The sequence below is a fragment of the Medicago sativa genome, chromosome 4, assembly GCF_051527215.1.
Source record: "Medicago sativa cultivar Bolivia chromosome 4, Bolivia_mono, whole genome shotgun sequence".
In the NCBI taxonomy this organism is placed as follows: domain Eukaryota; kingdom Viridiplantae; phylum Streptophyta; class Magnoliopsida; order Fabales; family Fabaceae; genus Medicago; species Medicago sativa.
The window spans coordinates 55,422,910-55,446,625 of record NC_140752.1 but is presented as its reverse complement, the minus strand read 5'-3'; the positions used below and the strand labels follow the sequence as shown (position 1 = coordinate 55,446,625).

General features: G+C 35.0%; 1 protein-coding gene, 1 long non-coding RNA gene and 1 pseudogene across 2 annotated transcripts; 1 reads left to right on the top strand and 2 right to left on the bottom strand.

Annotated features, from left to right (window-relative positions):
- Positions 1-266: 266 nt before the first annotated feature.
- Positions 267-3,489, top strand: LOC146929971 (uncharacterized). The gene is made up of 2 exons (XR_015006241.1): positions 267-1,171; positions 1,844-3,489. It is a non-coding gene; the product is annotated as an uncharacterized LOC146929971 (long non-coding RNA).
- A 7,151-nt stretch (positions 3,490-10,640) lies between these two features.
- On the bottom strand, positions 10,641-13,394 carry LOC146929970 (uncharacterized). The gene has a single exon (XM_085707447.1). It carries the CDS (start codon positions 13,392-13,394, stop codon positions 10,641-10,643), a length of 2,754 nt encoding a protein of 917 aa, XP_085563573.1.
- Positions 13,395-13,942: 548 nt separating this feature from the next.
- LOC146929969 (uncharacterized) lies at positions 13,943-16,344 on the bottom strand (annotated as a pseudogene).
- Positions 16,345-23,716: the final 7,372 nt, after the last annotated feature.

The following is a 23,716-nucleotide window of genomic DNA, read 5'->3' as shown; positions in this document are numbered from 1 at the left end:
CCATATATATATATATATATATATATATATATATATATATATATATATATATATATATATATATATATATATATATATCCTTATTATATAATCCTAAGCTACAATGTAAACAAAACTTGCAAACCCTTAACCCTAGATTTTGAGCGGGAAATGCATCTCCTAATCTCATTAAATGCTGAATTTGAAATTCAAATCCCCCACTTAAAGGTTACAATGAACCGAGTGCAGCCACCCATATGTATTCCAACTACATTAAATGTTGGTGCCTTTCCAATCTTTTATTTGTATTGTAAATGACAAATCATTAATGTCATTTGTTTTCAATACTTGGTGTTGCAACCTAACCCTCTCTCTCCCTTTTCTCTCACACTCATCGACCCTTTCTCTTCCTTCACCGTTTTCTCTCTCTTCAAAGTTAAATCACCAACGTTTCACCATGCCGAAATATGCTTCTCGATGCCAAACCTGCTGATAACCGGTGGAATGCATTGTAGACAACAACCTCCCAAACCATTTCCATCTTCCCAATACATTGCTCTTATCTCTTCTAATTTCCAATTTCAAATTTAAATCTCTAAAGTTATCTATCTACATATAGTTGTGTCCTCTCTCTCAACTCAGACGGTGCAGAAGAAGATGGGATACACTGCCGTCTCTGTCCTTTATATCATCCATTCCTTCTACCTATGTCTTGCTCCATACGATTTCCAAACCGTATGTTCTGTTTTTGTTTCCCCTTCCAATTTCTATGCTATGCTCTTATGTGTTTTTCTTTCAACTGTGATTGTTGTAATGTTGACAGATTCATGTAAAGTTGATAATCAACCATTTTGTTTGTATCGTTGAATGCAGTTGTTTGTCTGTCACATTTTTCTGCACATCATTGAGTTCCAAATTGATTTCGAATCCCTTTTGCTGCAAAATCCATTTCAACTTTTCCATTCCCTTTTTCATTTAAAAACTTGCGAGACCCATGTTCATTTCAAATTACATCGTATATGATTATTTTTGTGCAGAAAATGGGTATAAATGGGTATTTCAATTGACTCAATCAAAAAATTTAAAAGATTCTAAGGAGACATATAGGCTTTCTGTTTGTGTTCTTGATGTACGGAATGTGGCCAATGCCAAGGTAAACGAGGAGCTTGAAATGGTTATCATGGATACAAAGGTAGTTTGTTCCAGTTTGATGTGTATTGTTGTTAAAATTCTGTGTAATTTGGTGTTGAAGTGAGAAAACGATTTTTTTGTCAAAATTTGGGTTAAAGAAAAACTGTGATGAAGCCAAAACAGAGAAACTAAATGACAACAAAGTGATAGGAGGCTATAGTTCAATAAACTAATACATCTATCTAATTCTCCATCAGAAATATGAACCCCCCTTAGAAATAGAACATGAATAGAGAACTTGAAAATCTATAAATGACTTTTGAAAATGAGGTGCATAGTCTAAGTTATCCAACCCACCACTTAGTTTGACCAAACTTGGCAATCATAACTTCATAATGACATGCTTATATATATTAAAAAAATATAAGTGGTTTCAAATCACAGTATTAGGAAAAAGAATTTAGGACCAAAATTGTGTCAGTAGCTTCTTTCTTGGAAGTACATTGTGCTTGGATAAGGTTTTGATAGTTTTCTTTCATAAAGTGGGACAATTAGACAAAACAAGTATGTATTGATCTAATTCTATGAGCACAAGAGGGTTCTTATTGGCCATCAAAGCTAATGAAAAAGTTATATTTGAAGCACAAATCAATGTTTTGAATTAATTGTTGTGTTTTGGACTCTACAATGTATAGATTGTTTGATATGTCTAATTTGGAGTTATTTTTGGCAGTATTGATGTTGTATCTGCAACCGTTGAGGGAAATCAGCTGCGAATAGGAAAATGATGGTGTACAAAGCCATATGGGAGGAGCTTCAAAGTGTAGTTCATGTGGTTGACCAGGATAAGCAAAACTCCTGCTGAAGCAGTTTAAAAGGTCGTGAGAACTAAGTGAAGCCTATGTGTTGTGCTATTTTAAAAGGTTCTTTTGTGCATAGCAGCAGTTTCAGCGGATGGGTGCATGGCTTATGAGGACTAAAGTATGGAGCTAGCACTCACATAACAGTACGATTTTGCACACTATGTTTCAATCTTCATGTGAAATATTGACATTTTTTTAGGTAAGTGCTTTCTCTGCTTTCTATTCAATATATATTTGAAGTGGATTTTAATATTGATGTTGTTGTCTATCATCTTTTTTTGTGTGGCTGAAAATAATTATTGATTTCATTCTTTTTTCCTCATATTCAAAATCATTTGAACCTTCTTATCACTTGCTTTCAATTTCGATATGTATTTTGAGGTTATTATTTCAATGAGAATGGTATACTTGATTAATACTTCATCAGGTGTTGATTAGTATAGTGTTTTGGGACTAATTGTAATGACATGATATGAAATATGGATTACAGAGAAAGTGAAAATTTGATTTGAAACTACTATGTTCTTCACAATGTATGTCTAAGTAGGGATTATTTTATATTCTACCATTCTATGCTACCTATTATTTTACTCTTTCCTTTTGTAGCAATTCTTTGATTTTATTGAATCTTACTTTGTTTATTTCAACTTTGAAAATTTTAGTACATTTTAAGCCTCACGGAAGCATTGACATAAAGTTGCTCATGTACTCCTTAGAAAAGGCTGATGTATGATGTATCTTTCTGTCTCTTTTGATAATTTGAAATGTTTTTTTTTATCTCTTTTACCACATGTTTTGTAATTATGTACACAGAATGGGAGAGCAAACATTTGTTTTTAGGAGGGAGAGCAAACATTGATCCACTAGATAGTCCACTAGATAGGTGTTCACATCTTATACTGTTGTATTATGAAAAATATACTAAAGGCGTTGTTGCTTATTAATTTTGATGCAACTTGGAGTGCTATATTGATGGTGGTTATTTATTAATCTTTGGCGGTAAAGGATTTTTCGTGTTGCTAACCCTGTTGATTTTTGTTGTAATTTTTCTGCATAAAGTGTGTTTTGCAACAGTCATGTGATGCAACTCCATTGTTTTTTTTGTGTTAGTTCAGAACTATGTGTACATGAATTTAGAATTGACGTGGCTGTGAGAAAAAGTAAGTGTCGACGATTGAATGGAGTTGTATCTTGGAGTTGTACTACTTAAGCATTGTTAAAAAGAAAGGCAAGAAGCTTGGGGTTCATGCCTACAAAAAATTATTTAGCTATGGCAAGCTACTATTTATTTCATCACTAAGTTAGATGCTTGAGATCCTAAAGAGATTGATAGTGTGATTTTGTATATGATTTTGGTGTACTGATGCTTTTATTTTAGTATAAGAAAGCTCATACCAAAATAGATTTTTAGCCTCTCTTGAGTTATATAGTATGGCAAGAGTGTATGTGTCATGTATTTTAAAGTGATTTTAATGTACGTGAGTATACAAATGTAGCTCCATTGGAGTTGTTTCTATGTTTGATTAACCATTTTTTAAGTTGCGATTCTCCTTGCTCACACTTCAATGGTCAATAGGCCGGATGATGTTCATACGTCTAAATTTTTGAACACAATTAATTTTTTTGGTCTTTCAAATCACAAATTAAAATTGAAAGTTGGAGTTCATATAATGTTAATGTGATATTTGGACTTTACTGCTAGCCTATGTAATGGTACTCAGTTGATAATTACAAAGTTGGGTAGATATTCTTGAGGAAAAGGTGATATCAGGAGGAGAAAGTCTATGCCTAGAATGTTAAAAATTGTACGTTGATTGCATCAATACAACTACTAATGTAGCATATAACAAATGTTTCAGAATGTTTAAACATCAATTGTAAAAAAAAAAAAAATCGTATTAGTTTCGTCTCCGTATAATTTTGAAGTTGCATAAGTAGCTGATAAATTGCATTTTATTATCTTTTTCAATTGTTCCCTCTTTTTATGTGTATTATTTTTTTTTAACATTGTATTATATTTGGATTAATCAGATTTTTTTTTGGTACAGATTAATCAGATTATTATTTACAATATAATTTAATGTTTTGTTTGCCGTCAATATGACCCGTGCGGCAGCACGGGTGCAAGGTCTAGTATATATATATATATAAAATAATTTGATGTGTTACTAAAATACATCAAGATCTACACCATCTATTAAAAATATATAAGATATGATGTTAATTTTAAAATACTTTATCCAAAAAAACACTTTAATATAATTTGATCAAATGACACAGGATTTTCGTATCAAAATTTGGACATGACTAGGGACATATCTGTAGTTTAAGTGAGTTCGGGTATGCTCCATTTATGCTAAGCTCCATTTACTCCATTTAAGGTTTGGATGCAAGACATGTGACAAAAAAAATCTAACGGTTGAGATTTTAAATTAAAAAATCATATATTTGTTTAATAAAAATACATAATAATAACAAACAAAATCATGTTCCCTTTTTCTCTCATATCACAACAACCTTTTATTGTTTTTTAATTTAAAATCTCAACCGTTAGATATTTTTTGGCCACATGTCTTGCATCCAAACCCTAAATGGAGTAAATGGAGCTTAGCCTAAATGAAACATACTCGAACTCAGTTGAAGGAGTGTGAGAGTACATTTTTTTTTTTTAATAACGGAGTGTGAGAGTACATGCCTGCAAAAGGTTTTGAGAATTGATTTATGTGTTGTACTATATGTTTGATGGTTGATATTTTAAGTAATGCTCGCACACCCAATAAAAATTTCCACCCACAACATACAACAAGTCAACAACACCCACGGTAACATTTGGATAATTTTTTCTCTATTATTTTTGCCACCCAATGCGTTTTTCACGCGCTCTATTTTTTTTTTCTTTCAAAATATCATTTGATCGGATTTTATAATTCAAACCATATTTCGGATTGTATAATCTGAACTGTTTAAAATGTTCATGTCATCTAATGGTTGTAAATATGTAGTTAATATTATACAATCTGAACTGATCCTGAAGGCAGGAAATGTTTCGGATTCTAGAATTTGAAGCCTTTCAATATAAAGGTTTGCCAAGAACCTAATAGAATTTCACCTTTTTCACCAAACACCCCCTACACATCCAAAAACACACCATTTTGGCGCGAAAACGCGATTTGGAGTAGCAATTTGATCATTAAAGGGAGTTAACAACATCATTTTCGTCTAAATGCAAAGAAAATGTTGGGGTATAACCTTCCTCATTCAATTTCTATATGGTTTCCTTTCGATCAAGTCAACAAAGTTATATTGGCTGAGTTCAGATTCTAAAATCCGAACGCTTAACAATATGTTCCGATTATACATTAATATGAACTACAACAGTGCAAAAGCTGTCTAGTTTTTTTGACTATGATTTTGCATTGCTTCAATTATGGATGCTCACATTGATGCAACCTCCTTTGGCACCAGACATTGAACCTCCTATAGTGTTACTGACAGTTTTAGCTTAAGTTTTGAATGATTCCAGCGATGCGAAAGTGGAGGATGCTCCTCCAATTGTTGTACTTCTAGCTGATATTCCTCCGGTGGTGCAAATGTAGAGGATGCTCCTTTAGTTGTTGTACCTCCAACTTATGTAGTTGTTTCTAATAATCATCGGGATCAATTTACCACGAAAAGAAAGTTTTCAACACGGGACGATTTGTTGGAGTGGGTTCGAGAAGAAGCAATGAAGCTAGAATTTCTCCAAGTGTTAGTGCGCTATGTAATTTAACAGAGTAAGGGCACTTGTAAAATGATAGAATTCTTGTTGTTTTTCTTCAACTACTCAGGTCATTATATAGGAGAGAATGAGAGAGTTGTTGTTGAATAAGTACCAGCGCATCAAATTAGTCCTTGAGAAGTTTGATCAGACACCTTGAGATGTTGCCTCAAATGGATAATGTGATTGTGTAGTCACTCGATATTTCGTTGCTTCTAATAGAATGATCCATTACATTCTATTTGTCCTTGAATTTCTTTGTTTGTTTCTACACGAGGTCAAAAGAAGACAAATTGTACTACTCTGAGTCTGATAGTGACATTCATTTAGAAGATGACAAACTGAGTTGGAGTCTTTAGCTTTTGACGTCACCTTCAGATGCTTCTTCTTTCAGAATATTCATTTTTTCAGATGCTACGTTTTTCAGATGCTTATGAGAAAAAAGCCTCTGATCAGGACTTTGACTTTTAGGTTGACCTTTCTTGAGATCTTGTTCTAAGTCTTATAAGTTTCCGTTTTGCTTCAAATGTTTTCTTATGTGTCGAAAATCTTAATATTTTATAACTAAAACTTGACACTAAGAATCAAAATTCAAATTAGTTATTTATACCTTGTGTTTTAATGAAATCAATTTTATCTCCAATTGCCTATTTCAAATTGTATAATCCGTTTGTATTTGAAACACAAAACAAAAAAAATGCCATTAAACCACATTTTACACCACCGACAACAATTTCATAAACATAATAAAACAACAATAATAATTAAATACAAACAAGATCACAAATCATTTAAACTAAATTATTCATCGGGTCTATCTATGCACACTTTAATTTCTTTGTATGTTCTAGGTCGAATAAAACTTTCTCAAATAGCATAAACAAATCTCACCAAGGTAGCATCTAATTCGATTGGCCTTCGAAGTGTACTAACCAAATATAGAGAACACGGTTAGTACATCCACATCCTTCTAGAGCTTTACTTGGGTTAATGGAAAACGTTCATCTGAGTCGATCGACGAACAACAATAATCAACACTGTCCATTCTTCTTATGTTTTTATGGTTGAGTTGATCATTAATTTGGTCCAGTTGACATTTCAAAGCAGCCAATGTAACATCAACATAGACCCTAAACATATTTGATTCCCCCTATTATAGTATATTGTCGTTAGATTATTGTTCATTTCAATTTGATAAGTGTTCATAATTTTTTGACGTGGAGTGAAAATGAACTAAACAAACCAATTTATAGAATTTTTTGAGCGTTATGGACCACAAAAAATTGTTGGTGCAATGTGGACCATAGAAAAATCATATGTTGGACTAGTTCGAATTACATAATTCAAAATGTGCCAAACCCCAAATCCACAAGGTTTTAAATAATCTTAGCATCATAATTTTGACATGTTTCAAATTATATAATCTAAACCAATTAAATACCATTTTTGAATTATATAACCAGAAAACACTCACACCGTGGACGATGTCATTACCAGTTAGGTTTTCCTGTTGAGTGTCGTTACCTTCAAGGTTTAATTGGTCGACGGTGTTGTTACCAACAAAATTTTACCGTTCTTGCCGACGAGGATCACTTGTTTCTATTAATATCCTTTCTTTCTTCTTCCTTTTTCTTTCTTCACAGTTGGCCATTCATAATATGGATCTTTGCATCAGTAGTCGTGGGGTTACCAAAATTGACCAATTGGAGTTATCCTTCATCATCTTGTATTAATTTCCATCGATTTAGATGTGGAGTTATTCCCATCTTCTTCCTCCATATCCTTGTAATACAAGTTTAATTTTAGTTATTTTTCAATAATTTGTAAAGTGAAGATGCAATTTTAGTTATTTTAGTTATTTTTCAATAGATTTATGAATCAGTAAAGTGAAGATGTTATGAAGCATAAGAGTCAAGAAGGATGAATAAATAGTAGTGGAAAGATCCTTACGGATTAGAGCACGATTGAAGTGGATAAAATAGTCACAAGAAAGGGGGGGTTTGAATTGTGACCCTTTAAAAATTATCCTGCAACTTTAAAAATGATTCTCAAGTGGAAACTTGGAATAGTTAAGTTAATAGCAGACTTCAGAACGTTCTGATGTCTGAGTGCAAAAACAGTTTAAAGCAGACTTCAGAATGTTCTGGTGTCTGAGTGCAAAGACAGTTTAACAAAGTAAATGTGTTTGTGTGTGTTTGTGTTTGCAGTAAGTAAAGAGTATAGGGAAGAGAGAATCAACACACAGAAGTTTATAGTGGTTCACCCAATGTGGGTTAGTCCACTCCTCACAATCTTGTGAGAGTTTCCACTATGATGCTTGAGATAACCTCTCAAATCCTGCACCTTACAATCTGTGTTCACCTGAACACTTACAATCCTGTATTCTCTAAGCCTCAGCAGGCTTGCATCTTGTTGCTAAGTTACCCACTTAGACTTTTACACCTTCTGCTCAAACTAACACTTTAGCACCTCTAAAGCTAGATGAGACTTTCTTTTCTTCTTGCTAAGTTACCCACTTAGACTTTGCACCTTCAGCTCAAACTAACACTTTAGCACCTCTAAAGCTAGATGAGACTTTCTTTTCTTCTTGCTAAGTTACCCACTTAGACTTTGCACCTTCAGCTCAAACTAACACTTTAGTACCCCTAAAGTTAGATGAGACTTTACAAGATGTTTGGAGTTTGAATGTTTGAGAAACAAACAGAAGAAGAAAGAAGAAGAAGTTATCTTGGAGATAACAGAGAGTATTGATTTGCACTAAGTAATGAAAGCCTTAGTCATTGATCAATTTCAGTTTGCAAAAGCTTCAAACAAAATCAAGTTGTTTTCTTGTATGCTTTGCAATTTGTGTGGAGTTTGAATGTTTGAGAATCAAACAGAGGAGGGGGAAGAGAAGTTATCTTTGCAAGAGATAACAAAGAGTATTGATGTGCACTAAGTAAATGAAAGCCTTAGCCATTGATCAATTTCTGTTGCAAGAGCTTTTAAACAATCTTCATGTTGTTTATTTGAATGCTTTGGCAAGGTGCAAGTTTTGCTGAGCCTTAGATCTGTATTTATAGAGTCTTTGGGCTCAAATAGCCGTTGTAGGGTGTCCAATGGTGTTATGCCATGTGTCCTGGGCCCCACATGCTTTTACTTGAAAATCTGGGTGAACATTCTGACCATCAGAATGTTGTTGCGTTCCCAGGATGAACATCAGAATGTTGGAAATTCATGATGTTCTTCATCTGGGTTCATCATGGATGAATGTTGGATGAATTTCTGGGCTTGCCCAGCACGTGATGTGAGATTTGTTTGAGTTTTATCCTCCAAAAAGTAGCTTCTCCATATGCTTCAAAAGTTGCTGGAAAAGTAGGATAAAGTGAACCAAATCTGTCTTGGACTTTGTGCAGGAAAGAGAGGATAGTGGGTCTGCAACTTCAGGCCCATGCTTCCAGGAAATCTGCTTGATTCAGTTCAGAGTACAAGATATCTCTGATGCAAGATCTCCTTTTGCTACCTTTTTCTTCTTTCTACCAACTACACTGTTCATGGCTGGAAGCATGTGCAGGAGTGAACATTCTGATCATCAGAATGTTTCATTTGTGCTCACTTAAGGATGATTTGTAAGACTACGTTTGATGTAATCAATCCTAATAGTAGAGACATGACTGAAGTGCAGTGAATGCAACATCTAGGATGATATTCTCATTGGAATAATCCTAGTACTTTAATGTTCATAGTCTTGGATGAACATTAAAGATCCTTTTGACATAACTCTTTGTTCATGCCTTTATTGTTGATAGATCCATGCAGATGTACCTTTCTGGACCTCTAATTCATGTCAAGTGTGCTTGCATGTTCTTCACGTTCTTGATGAATCTGGGTTTGCTTATGAACAACCTTCTGGACTATCATCAGAACGTTCTGATCAACTTTCTGATCAACATTCTGAACTAACTTTCTGAACTTCAGAGTTAGTTCATGAATTCAAATGTACTTTGATTTCTTGTATCTTGGTATGATTTAAACTTTGTTTGTGTCTTGGTTAATCACTCAAGAATGCACAAATACCAAGAACTATCAAAGTCCATTAATCTTTTAATCATCATAGATGCCTTTATTTCTTGATCAATGCAGAAGTACTTCTCTTGACATTTATTTATGTCACATGTGCCTTGCATGACCTTGATCTATGTTCTTGAGATTTTGGGCTTGTATAGAAGCAACCTTCTGATCTCTTGTGCGAACATTCTGATCTCTTAGCAACATTCTGATCTAACTTTCTGATCTCAGTGTTAGATCTTGAAATCAAATGTCCTTTGATTACTTGATTCTTGGTATGATTTAAGCCTTGTTCCTGTCTTAGTAAAACACTCAAGAGCACAAGTTAAATACCAAGGAAATAATCAAAGTCCATTAATTCTTTAATCATATTGGTTTATTATCTTTAAAATTAATTAGGGATTTTGCCTCAACAATCTCCCCCTTTTTGAAGATGATAAACCTATGATTTAGGATTAAGGATTTTGATTATATATATGAAGAATAACAGAGCTTGAAAATTTATTTTAATGCTCCCCCTCATTTTTATAATCCATTATGCAGAGTTTTTAAGAACTTTAAAAAGCTCCCCCTCAATTTCATAATATATTGCATAAAATAAACATATGCAGGATTGAACCAAAATCAATATTCATTCATTGATATAAAGCATGAAGTACACTACATGATATATATGGTTCAAAACAAAAAAGCAATTCATAGTATGTGATCAAGCAAAAAATGAAGTTTAAAAAACTTCAATAACTATTGATCACTATACCTACTTAGGGCCTAAAACTAAGAAAAACTTAAGACCTTAAATCCTAAAGCTTCTCCCCCTTTAGTCATCTGCAAAAAGGATAGGGAGGATAACACAGACAGATTCAGGGAGTAGAATCCCCAGAATCAGAGGATGGTTCTTCATCAAAGATGAATTGGTCAGCAAAGGGTTGTCCAGCAATGGCCAAACCAGGAGCATGGACTTTGACAGTCCAATCAGCCAGTGCACACACAATTTTGTGAGTCTTGGTAGAGACCCTGAGTGCCCTAGAGGCTAACTTCTCAGCCCTTGAAGGCTTAGAGGGAGGAGCAGGTGGAGCAGCATCAGAAGCTTCAGCCTTCTCTTTGTTGGCAGTCACAAAGGTATTGAGGGATTCAAAAAGAGCAGCTATGTTAGGAAGCTTGCTTGTAGTTGTGGTTTTCATTGGTGGTGGTGGTGGAGTGTATGAGGGAATGGTGTTTGGAGTGGGAAGATCAGAGACCAAGAAGTTGCTTGCACCAGCAACAGACCCCATAGTTGAAGAAGAGAGGTTAACATTCTGAGCTGTCTGAGCCATACGTTGAACTTCTTCAGATGGTAAAGATCCAGAGGCCAAAGGCATTGGATCTGCTGACATAGCAGGCTCATTTGAAGCATTTTGATCAATGTGTTGATCAGCAAAGAGTTGATTCAGCTCAGCACCTTGAGCATTCTGATCAACTGTTTGTGTTTCTTCAGCAGTTGGAGCAATTTCCACAAAGGGACAATTTTCATCAACTTGAATGGGTTCAGCAACTTGCACATTCTGAACTCCAGGTTCAGCAGCAGAAACTTCAACCTTCTGAGCTGCAGAAACTTCAGCATTCTGAGCTGCAGAGACTTCAACACTCTGAGCTTCAGGAATTACAACTTCCTGAGCCACAGTTGATTCCTGACCATCTTGAAATACTTCATTGTTGAAGTCAGTATTGACATCTTCAATGTTAAGGTCAAACCCAGTTGAGAACTCCATTTGTGCAACTTGAGCATCTCCCTCAATTGACATGTTTGAAGCTAATATCTCAGCCACTTCCTGAGTATCTTCATCTATATTCGTAGTTTCCTTCTCAGTATTTTCTTCAACTCTTTGATCTAGATCAACAGAGTTTCCATCAGCAGTTTGAGGTATACCATTATAAGCCTCAATAGCTTGCTTAACATTCTCAGCTTCCCTTTGAAGAGATGCATCATTATCCTTCTGAGCATCATCTTCAGTTAGTGACTCCTCAAGCAAAGTTTTGAACTGAGAGCTTCCTTCTTCAACAGTCTCCCTTGCAAGCTTGGAGACTTCAGAGAACATTTCCAATTCTGGTGGAGAGGAAGGTCTGGTTTCTTCATTCTTAGGAGATTCATCTCTGATTTCCTCTACCTTTCTCTTCTTTCTAATTTTCTGAACATTCTTATTAGAAATCCTCTTAGCAGACCCAGAAGTTCCAGAAGTTGTGAAGGATGGCATGTTAGAGGTGGTGATGCGAAGTTGACCTAAAGTCTTTGATGTGAACTTCATGAAGTCAAGCTTACGTTTTTCTCCCTCAAGAGGTACTTTTGCTTTCTGAAAGATGGGGGTTAGGTTCATTCCATAGGGTAACCCAACAACTGTTTGTTTGTAGGCCAAACAGGAATCAATCATATGTTGAATGATGATGAAGCAAAGGTTCAGCTTGGTTTTGTTCATGAGGTGGTAGATGATGCATAGGTCCATATCAGAGACAACATCAAAAGATCCACATTTGGGTACTAGGGTATGTCTAACCATGTTGTGAAGGATTTTTGGGACATCCTCTAGATTTGTGGAGTTAAAGGTGTGATTTTCTTTGGTGTACTTGACTATGAGTTGATTACGGTTAACTCTAACATCATTGTACCATGAACAAGAAAACAGCTTATTACCTTCATTTGGGATTTTCAAGGCTTCAGAGAGAAAGTCTTGAGTTACAGTGATCTGAATACCCTTGACAGATGAGATGAGAAAGTTCTCATTTTCATTCTTCTTCTGCTTCACAGTCAAGTTGGTGTAGAACTCTCTAACCAGATCTTCATATGTGTGTTCTTGCAAAGATACAAAGTTTGTCCATCCTTGTGGATCAGTGAACTCCTTCAGATTCCACCCCTTTGTTTCCAAACTCCCAAACTCAAAGTATTTTGTTCTGCTCATTGGTCTGAGAGCAATCTTCTCTGCTCTTTGAGCCCTTATAACTGCAGCAACCTTGGCAAAATCCTTTCCTTTGCCATGCTTTTTAGAAGAAGCTTCATCTTCATCAGCCTCTACATCTTCTTCATCTACTTTTGCAGCATTTTCACCATCATGCTGAGATGAAGGTTTTTCCTCTGAAGGAGAAGCAACTTTCTTTTCCTTCTTATAGGTTTTTCTTGCAGCCTTAACCATTTCAATGAGAGTTTGTTCAGAGTCCTCTTCTACTTTCTCTTCATCTTCCTCTTCAGGGATTTCCGTTTCTTCTTCAGGATCTTCTTCAATTTCCTCTTCAGAATCTTCTACCTTTTCATCATCACTTGAATCTGTCTTCTTCTCTTCATCAGAGACTAGATTCACATGAGAGACCTTTGGTTCCTTTGAGGATTTCTTCATCCTAGTTGATCGTCTGGTAGGAATGGGTCTAGGTTTGGTGATGGGTTTCTTAGAGGATTTTGATTGGGAAGATTTTGGAGCGTCAAAAGCAGGGTAAATGACGTCAGGAAGGATTGTGTGAACAGGGTTTTCATTTAAAGGTTGTTGATCAGAGGATTGACCAGCAGCGGCATTTGGCGGTGGTGATTGAGAACGTTCCACTTGACTTGTTTCATCATCAGAGAACTTTGAAGTGGTTTTGATTCTGGCCATGTTTCTTCGAAAAAATGAAGAACTGAGTGATTTGAATTTTTGAGGAGAAAGAAGTTTGGATTTGAAGTAGATGTGAAATAATCAGAGTTGTTACTGATTATATAGACCAAACGTGCAGAGTGAAAAGAAAGAAGGAAAGAGAAAGTAGCAGTTACATTGGGAAGGAGGAAAATTTGGAACGGACAGGAGAGAGAGAAGAAAGTAGCCGTTTTGAAAAGTGAAAGGGGATTGGTTGATTTGATAGTTAAGGTTTTACATGGTGGTTAAACCTTAAATGTAACTTCTTATAACCAAGCATTAAATGCTTAAGATTATAGAAATATTTCTGGAGAAAATCAACGCAAAATCTCACGCATGAGATTTCTGACCCAGATTTCAGGTTTTGAACATTCTGATATTCATGAACATTCTGACCTGATGAACATTCTGAACTCAGGAACATTCTGAACTCTGGAACATTCTGATGAATGTCCAGATTGAGATAGATCTATCTGATTTGCATCAGATGACATCAAGGGGTTTAGTCTAAGGCCCTTAGTGATCTGTAATCAATCTTTATTGGGATTTTTCATGATTAACAATTTTTCTTTAAGAAAACTGAATCTATCCTCAACAAGGGATTTTGTGAAAAAGTCAGCTAGTTGATTTTCAGTATCAACAAAGCTTAATGTAATATTCTTTTCCTGATCATGGTCTCTAATGAAATGATGCTTTATTTCAATATGTTAAGACCTAGAATGCTAAATAGGATTCTTAAAAGGATTAATTGCACTTTTATTATCACAAAAAAATAGGAGTACTTGTGTACCTTAGTGTGTAATTTTCCAACTGATTTCTTACTCACAAAATTTGAGAGCAACAACTAGCTGCAGATACACACTCAACTTCAGTTGTGGAGAATGCAATGGTATCAAGACCATTCAATTAATGCTTGTCCCAAGACTTGACAGAAGCCACTTGTACTCTTCTTCTCAACTTTGTCTTCAGCATAATTAGCATATTCTACAAGATCAAAACAAGAACCTTTTCTATACCAAAGGCCATGATCAGTAGTACCTACTAGATTTCAGAAAATCCTTTTAACTGGAGTTAAATGAGATTCTTTTGCACATGTTTGAAATCCAACACATATTGATGTTTGCACTTTTATCTTTGTCTTCAATTTTGGCAATTAAAGTAAGATAATTAAACAAACTTTTATGCTCAAAGCAAGGCCAATATAAGTTTAAGAACAAAATATGCAAACCTTAGAGCAATATTTGAAGATTATAACAAGATCATACACAGCATCAACATGAAGATCAAGTATATAAAAAATCTTCTAATGGGAATTTCAAACATAAGATTCTTTTGGGATTATGTCTGAAGAATGGTATTTTCATAAACCATATCAAAAACAAGTGAGTATCTTCTTGTTTTAGATTATTCTGAAGTTTGACAAATTTAGACATTTTTTATGTTTCAAATTAATGAACAATCATGATTTAACATCAACGATCAAACATAAATCTCCCTATCAACAATGATGATTTAGTTTGCAACTCATGTTAATAATTCAGAAATGTATCAAAATCATTTATTTCAAATGTGAAAAGATAAGTATTCACAAATTGATGTAACACATTTAAAGCATAAGACATCATGTAATGATTTTAAACATCAATTATGACTTGTGCAGTTGTAAATGAGTATCATACCATCATGAAAGGAGTGTGAACAAAGTATGAAACAATTATTGCATTTAAGTTTAAACATTTGATATAAGCATATATTAAACATGCATTCAATCATCATATTTATTATAGTGCAAATAAATGTGTACCTTATAGGATGATGTTCCTTACTTTGAGATTCAATGAAGAGAGCATGCTTCTCTTTCTTTGAAATACTTTCTCATTTGGATGGAGAACTCCAAGCATCAATAAGGATGTCCTTCTGAAGCAGTTTAATCATCAGTAGCCTTCTCTTCTTCTTAGTCTTTCCAACTTTCTGATCTGACTGTCTTTTAACATATCCAGATGTTTCAGACATATGATCAACAGATGAAATGCTTTGTTCATGAAGAATGTTTCCTTGAACATTCTGAACTTGAGTTGAAGGAATTGTTCCATCATTTTTCATCTGAGAGTCCTCAAAGACACTTGCATTGTGATCTGAGCTGAATTCCTCTATATTCAGATCAAAACCAGCTTCATTTCCAGCTAGCTCATCCTCATCAGATTCTAGAACAATTTATTGTTTATCAAACTGGAGTTTACTTATGATGTTTGTAACATCACTTCAGATTTTGAAATTGTTTCAGCAGTAGAAGATTTAAAGGATTCTTCTCCAATAAAGGCTTCTAGCTTTGTTAGCTTTCTGAGGTATTTTTCAGAAGCTTTTTCAATTTCATTAACTTTCTGAAGTTGTTATGCAGGAACTTCATCAACTTTTCTGAATTCATGTTTCAGTAGTTGCATCAGCTTCCCAAACCTTATTGGTTGCAATCTCAATATTTGAGGTATTGCTTTAACTTGCTGATTTCCATTCTCAGCAACATCAACTTCCTTTTGACGTTGTTCAACATTCTGAGCTTCATCAACTTTCTGAACAGCTTCCTTAGCAATGTCTGCAACTTCTTGGAAGGTTTCTTCAGGGATGTCTTGATCCATTGTTGGAAAATCCTCATTGTTGTCAAATTCTTTATGTTAAAGATTTGATAATTTTTTTTCATACACTTCACTTTTTCAGAGACATCTTAAAATGCTTGAATGTGAGTGTGAAATCCAATTCATATAGAATATGAGAAGTCTTCTTGTTCTTGCTTGAAAACAGAGGGATGAACTTTGAAGCTTTCAATTTTTTTGAATTGAGTAGCTTCATCATCAGGAGCATTTTCTTGAACATTCTGATCTGCAGACACCTGAACATTCTGATTTTCCATTTCAGATGTTTCTTGAACAGTCTGAACTGTTTTTCCCATCATCTTGAAACACATCAGTGTTGAGGTCTGAGTTTTAGATCATCTGTGTTGTGATCAAAACTAGTTGCAAATTCCATTTGCTTATCTTCTAGTGATTCAACATTTTCTTCACATATAATCTTGGAAGCAAATATTCCTGCATCACAGATTGACAAAGCTTTTGGTACCCATATTACTTTGGGTCCTTGAAGGTTAGTGACTCTCTTTTGGAGAGATTCTTTCTTATGACCACATTCTGATTTAAGATAATCAGATTTGTTGTAATAAGAACATTATGTTTTACCAATCTCAACCTTTTGAGACCAATATTAATTTAGGATAAAATGTCTTTTTGAAATGGTTGAATTCTTTTTCAAAATGATCATTTTTATTTACCTTCTCACTTTTGTTAGTGATAGGTTATGAAACCTAAACCAGCCTTTTTTTTTTAAAGGTCTTAACAGACTTTAAAAAGTTGAATATGTCATTTTCAAAATTTTACTTCCCTTTTAGAAATATCATTTTGTTTCAAAAATTCAGACTTTTCTAAATCTTACAAATTTTTGCATATTGAGAATCTTATGTTTCTCAAATATTTTAAAATGCATGAGTCACATTTTCTTTCTTTATACAAGAAAAGTTATTATTTTAAAAGTTCATACTTTTAAGATAAAATGCATGAGTCATATGAGATATTTTTAAACACTTTATATAAAAGATAAGGATTAGAATTTCTTACCTCTTCACTTCTTGTGTTTGTCTTTACTCATGTGTTGACTTCTCCTTTTTCTTCAGAATCATCTCTGGTTGTCATCTTTGCATCTTCTTCTTCAAAGATCATTCAGATGTGACATGCACTTTGATTTGCAGGTTTTGACATCACTTCCTTCTGGATCTTTTCCTCATACACTGTTAAGTGCTCAACCCATAGAGGCGGGCTCTGATGCCAATTGAAGTGGATAAAATAGTCACAAGAAAGGGGGGGTTTGAATTGTGACCCTTTAAAAATTATCCTGCAACTTTAAAAATGATTCTCAAGTGGAAACTTGGAATAGTTAAGTTAATAGCAGACTTCAGAACGTTCTGATGTCTGAGTGCAAAAACAGTTTAAAGCAGACTTCAGAATGTCCTGGTGTCTGAGTGCAAAGACAGTTTAACAAAGTAAATGTGTTTGTGTGTGTTTGTGTTTGCAGTAAGTAAAGAGTATAGGGAAGAGAGAATCAACACACAGAAGTTTATAGTGGTTCACCCAATGTGGGTTAGTCCACTCCTCACAATCTTGTGAGAGTTTCCACTATGATGCTTGAGATAACCTCTCAAATCCTGCACCTTACAATCTGTGTTCACCTGAACACTTACAATCCTGTATTCTCTAAGCCTCAGCAGGCTTGCATCTTGTTGCTAAGTTACCCACTTAGACTTTTACACCTTCTGCTCAAACTAACACTTTAGCACCTCTAAAGCTAGATGAGACTTTCTTTTCTTCTTGCTAAGTTACCCACTTAGACTTTGCACCTTCAGCTCAAACTAACACTTTAGCACCTCTAAAGCTAGATGAGACTTTCTTTTCTTCTTGCTAAGTTACCCACTTAGACTTTGCACCTTCAGCTCAAACTAACACTTTAGTACCCCTAAAGTTAGATGAGACTTTACAAGATGTTTGGAGTTTGAATGTTTGAGAAACAAACAGAAGAATAAAGAAGAAGAAGTTATCTTGGAGATAACAGAGAGTATTGATTTGCACTAAGTAATGAAAGCCTTAGTCATTGATCAATTTCAGTTTGCAAAAGCTTCAAACAAAATCAAGTTGTTTTCTTGTATGCTTTGCAATTTGTGTGGAGTTTGAATGTTTGAGAATCAAACAGAGGAGGGGGAAGAGAAGTTATCTTTGCAAGAGATAACAAAGAGTATTGATGTGCACTAAGTAAATGAAAGCCTTAGCCATTGATCAATTTCTGTTGCAAGAGCTTTTAAACAATCTTCATGTTGTTTATTTGAATGCTTTGGCAAGGTGCAAGTTTTGCTGAGCCTTAGATCTGTATTTATAGAGTCTTTGGGCTCAAATAGCCGTTGTAGGGTGTCCAATGGTGTTATGCCATGTGTCCTGGGCCCCACAAGCTTTTACTTGAAAATCTGGGTGAACATTCTGACCATCAGAATGTTGTTGCGTTCCCAGGATGAACATCAGAATGTTGGAAATTCATGATGTTCTTCATCTGGGTTCATCATGGATGAATGTTGGATGAATTTCTGGGCTTGCCCAGCACGTGATGTGAGATTTGTTTGAGTTTTATCCTCCAAAAAGTAGCTTCTCCATATGCTTCAAAAGTTGCTGGAAAAGTAGGATAAAGTGAACCAAATCTGTCTTGGACTTTGTGCAGGAAAGAGAGGATAGTGGGTCTGCAACTTCAGGCCCATGCTTCCAGGAAATCTGCTTGATTCAGTTCAGAGTACAAGTTATCTCTGATGCAAGATCTCCTTTTGCTACCTTTTTCTTCTTTCTACCAACTACACTGTTCATGGCTGGAAGCATGTGCAGGAGTGAACATTCTGATCATCAGAATGTTTCATTTGTGCTCACTTAAGGATGATTTGTAAGACTACGTTTGATGTAATCAATCCTAATAGTAGAGACATGACTGAAGTGCAGTGAATGCAACATCTAGGATGATATTCTCATTGGAATAATCCTAGTACTTTAATGTTCATAGTCTTGGATGAACATTAAAGATCCTTTTGACATAACTCTTTGTTCATGCCTTTATTGTTGATAGATCCATGCAGATGTACCTTTCTGGACCTCTAATTCATGTCAAGTGTGCTTGCATGTTCTTCACGTTCTTGATGAATCTGGGTTTGCTTATGAACAACCTTCTGGACTATCATCAGAACGTTCTGATCAACTTTCTGATCAACATTCTGAACTAACTTTCTGAACTTCAGAGTTAGTTCATGAATTCAAATGTACTTTGATTTCTTGTATCTTGGTATGATTTAAACTTTGTTTGTGTCTTGGTTAATCACTCAAGAATGCACAAATACCAAGAACTATCAAAGTCCATTAATCTTTTAATCATCATAGATGCCTTTATTTCTTGATCAATGCAGAAGTACTTCTCTTGACATTTATTTATGTCACATGTGCCTTGCATGACCTTGATCTATGTTCTTGAGATTTTGGGCTTGTATAGAAGCAACCTTCTGATCTCTTGTGCGAACATTCTGATCTCTTAGCAACATTCTGATCTAACTTTCTGATCTCAGTGTTAGATCTTGAAATCAAATGTCCTTTGATTACTTGATTCTTGGTATGATTTAAGCCTTGTTCCTGTCTTAGTAAAACACTCAAGAGCACAAGTTAAATACCAAGGAAATAATCAAAGTCCATTAATTCTTTAATCATATTGGTTTATTATCTTTAAAATTAATTAGGGATTTTGCCTCAACAACGATTTGGATGTATTTTTTTATTAGCAAGGAATTGCAGAAAAGTTAAACTAATAAGAATTTTACGCTAAGGAAATTGAATAAGACCCCTTGCATTTATCATGATATTAAGTTGTTCTTCGAACTAAGAAATACAAGTATAACAGAAAGTGGAAAGAGATCCCGGTAATGGTCAGAGACAAGATGTAACTTTTAATCGGAAAAAAAAAAATGAAGACTGAATAAGAAGTTGCCAAAGTACAGTGAACTAATGGACGAATGATGTCAAGCTCTATCAAGAGGACAAGAATGTATTAACGCATGAATACAATAGGTTGATGTGATAAGGATTAATCAAGATTTTTGAATTTGAGAATTTATTTTAAGGTTCCGTTATATGGAAGGTTGTTGTTAGTGCGAAAGTGTTAAGAATGAAGTAAAGTATTAAGGAATCAAATATTTTCTTTTGATGACTTTTCTCACGTAATTGTTCTAAAAACTAAAAGAATGACTTGGTCGATTAGAATGGATTTTGAGAATTGAAGTTATCTCAAGAGAGCTCGTAAGTATAATTATCAGCACGACACGAATGAAATAGAATGGAAATAAGCCGCAAATTGTCAAGTATGTTTTAGTTCATAAATAATATGAATGTGAGAATCATTCAAGTAACACTTTGCGAGAACAAGTATGTAGTGCATGTTTAAAGAAAAAAATTGCAGTATTTGAAAATGACTCGTCAGTGATTATAAGTCGGTGCTCGAAATAGCAAGAAGTGTAGAGTTAGCCCCATGTTCATAACATGTATTAATGAGATGGAGAAATTTACAGTATGGTTGGAGCAGTACGCCTAAGCGAAGTGAACTAATAAATTAGAGTAGCACAGCGAGATATTAATCAGCAAGAAGTAACATAATGTGCAAAAGTTTAAGACTTTGAATGAGATATTCATGGAATCAATGGTTTATAGATACATTAAATCATTATTATGTGAATTGTATTATGTGAATTGTATTATTGTGTTCATTTATTCCATATGAGAATACAAAATTGTAATTGTTCAGGTGAACAAAGATTGTAAGGTGCAGTACTTGAGAGGTTATCTCAAGCATCATAGTGGAAACTCTCACAAGATTGTGAGGAGTGGACTAGCCCACATTGGGTGAACCACTATAACGCTTTGTGTGTTCTTTCTCTCTTCTCTATACTCTTTTATTACAGTATACACAACACACACTTGCACATTTAATTTATTAAACAGTTTTTGTGTATGAACTTCAGAACGTTCTGAAGTCAGAAAGTTAACTTAACTATTCCAAGTAAACTACTTGAGAATCACTTTTAAAGTCTCAGGATAATTTTAAAGGGTTGGAAAATAGCAAACACAGTGGTTGGAAAGCTTGCATCAATATCAAAAACAACCATAAAAAGACTCCATAAACCACTCCGCTGCCAACAAATCTTGCTTTTATCACACATAAAAAGCAAATGGGTACTATCCTCACTAAAATCATCACACACTGCACACCTATCAGTATACTGAACTCCCTTTGATTGCAATCGGATTCTTATGGGCAAACAATTACGACAAGCTCTGCATAGGAAATTCTTGACCTTCGGGGGCAATTTTAAACTCCAGATACAATTCTAGTTACCCGACACACGGTGTTGTACAACTGCCACATCATGATTTAGAATATCCTTGTAAGCACTTTTAACTGAATAGGCACCATCCCTCTCGAACTTCCAAACAGGCACATCATGAGTTACAGAAGGGAATAACGGAGTATTAAATATATTTCTAGCAGTAGCATTGTCAAAAAAAGCATTAATTAGCTCCATATTCCATTGTTTTTGGGGTGTACCCAACAAGTCAGAAACAATTATAGATGGCCACTCCAAATGATGATGAGTAGACGGTAAAATTCGTGAAGCATTATTGAGCCATGGGTGATCCCAAACTGAAATGTGTTCTCCTGGGCCTATACTCCACTGAAAACCACGGTGAATCACGTCTTTGGCACTCCAAATGCTACGCCAGACATAACTAGGATTATGGCCTATGCTAGCTCCAAAATAGTCACTTCGGGGAAATATTTAGCTTTGAGTAAACGAGTGATTAAAGATTATGGAGAAGAAACCTACTTCCAAGCCTGCTTGCCTACCATAGCCATATTGAAAGCCTTAAGGCCCTTAAAAACCATACCTCCAAACACCTTAGGAACTAAAAGGCGTTCCCAGGATAGCCAGTGCAATCCTCGAGAATTCGCTGAATTATGACCCCATCAGAAGGAGTTTAACATTTTCTCTATCTCATTAATGAGGGATCCCGGAAGAAGGAAAACACTCATCACATAAGAAGGGATAGATTGTAAAACAGACTTAATGAGAACCTACCTTCCAGCCTGCGAGAGACATCTACTACTCCAGGAGTTGATTTTATTCCATATACGATCCTTAATAAATTTAAAAGTTGCATGTTTACTATGTCCAATCATAGATGGTAGCCCAAGATATTTACATGTTCCCAACACTTGACGAACACCAAGAGTAGTAGCAATGAGATTCTTCAAATCATCTGGAGTATTGCGACTACAAAATAATTCTGACTTCTGGAGATTAATGGCCTGCCCTGAAGCTTCTTCATAAGTAGGAAAAATATTCTTCATACAAACAACCTCACGTTCACAAGCTCTAAAGAATAGAAAGCAATCGTCTGCAAAGAGAAGATGAGAAATAACTGGTGCATCTGTGCATATCATAGTACCTCTAATGTCATTACGACGTTCAACTTCACGAATAAGGGAGGAAAGACCTTCAGCACAAATGATGAACAAATAAGGTGAAAGGGGATCACCCTAACGAAGGCCATGCCCTGGTACAATAGGACCAATTGATGCTCCAACAACCAAAACCGAGTAATCAACCGTCTCGACACAAAGCATAATCCAGCTAACCCATCGAGATGAGAAACCCATTTGAATCATGATATCTCATAGATAATCCCAATCTAGTCTATCATAAGCTTTACTAATGTCCAACTTAAGTGGAACATCCCCACTTTTTCCTCTAGCCTTTGCCTTCATATAGTGAACGACTTCAATAGCCACCATGGCATTGTCTCAAAGAGATCGACCTGGGACAAAAGCTGACTGATTAATAGAAATACTGTTGCAATAAAATATGTTTAAACATTACCCTTTAGAGTTTTGATGATAACAAAGTATTAAAAATTGTCAATTGGACATGCTAATATTTGTTCAAGTGTACAGGACCATTGACAAAAATTTTGTATCTTTATTGGTTCTGGAAGAACAAAAGAGAGCAATTGGAATCAACAAGAAGGAAGCTTGAAGCGTCTGAAGAAAAGAGGTTCTGAAGACAAGTGCTTCTGAAGTGCTGACGTCATCGGAAGCACCTCATCAGAAGCAAGATCGCCTCGTGAACCATCCACTCAAATAGTTGTTACTGAAAACACTATCTCAGACCTACCTTCATTCTCAAATCAAGCCCTTCAAACTTGTACTCCTATCAATGTCTCTTCCCAACCTACCCTGTTTCTAGATTCTATTATATTAACAGATGTATGTGAAAATATTTTCAAGGAGCTGAACAAGTTAGTAAAGGCCAGGAACAACCTTGTTCATGAAGAGGACTATGTCAAGGAATGGAGAAGATTGAGAGAAAGAATAGATTTTGTTACGAGTGAACTTCAGAAGTCATGTCTTGAAGCACATAACAATACTAAGAACTCTCTCCATGATTGGTTCAAGGATGTTGTTAGGTGCATGTAGGAAGTGGAAATCAAGAGAACTGAAGAAAGAAGCAAGCTTTACATTTCAGACACTCCAATGTTCTTGGATGCATCTGGTATCATCTCTTCAAGTGTTCATTATGAGAATCTGGATCTCAAGTGGTTGACTAAGCTGAAAGTTCAAACAGATTCTCCTATTCT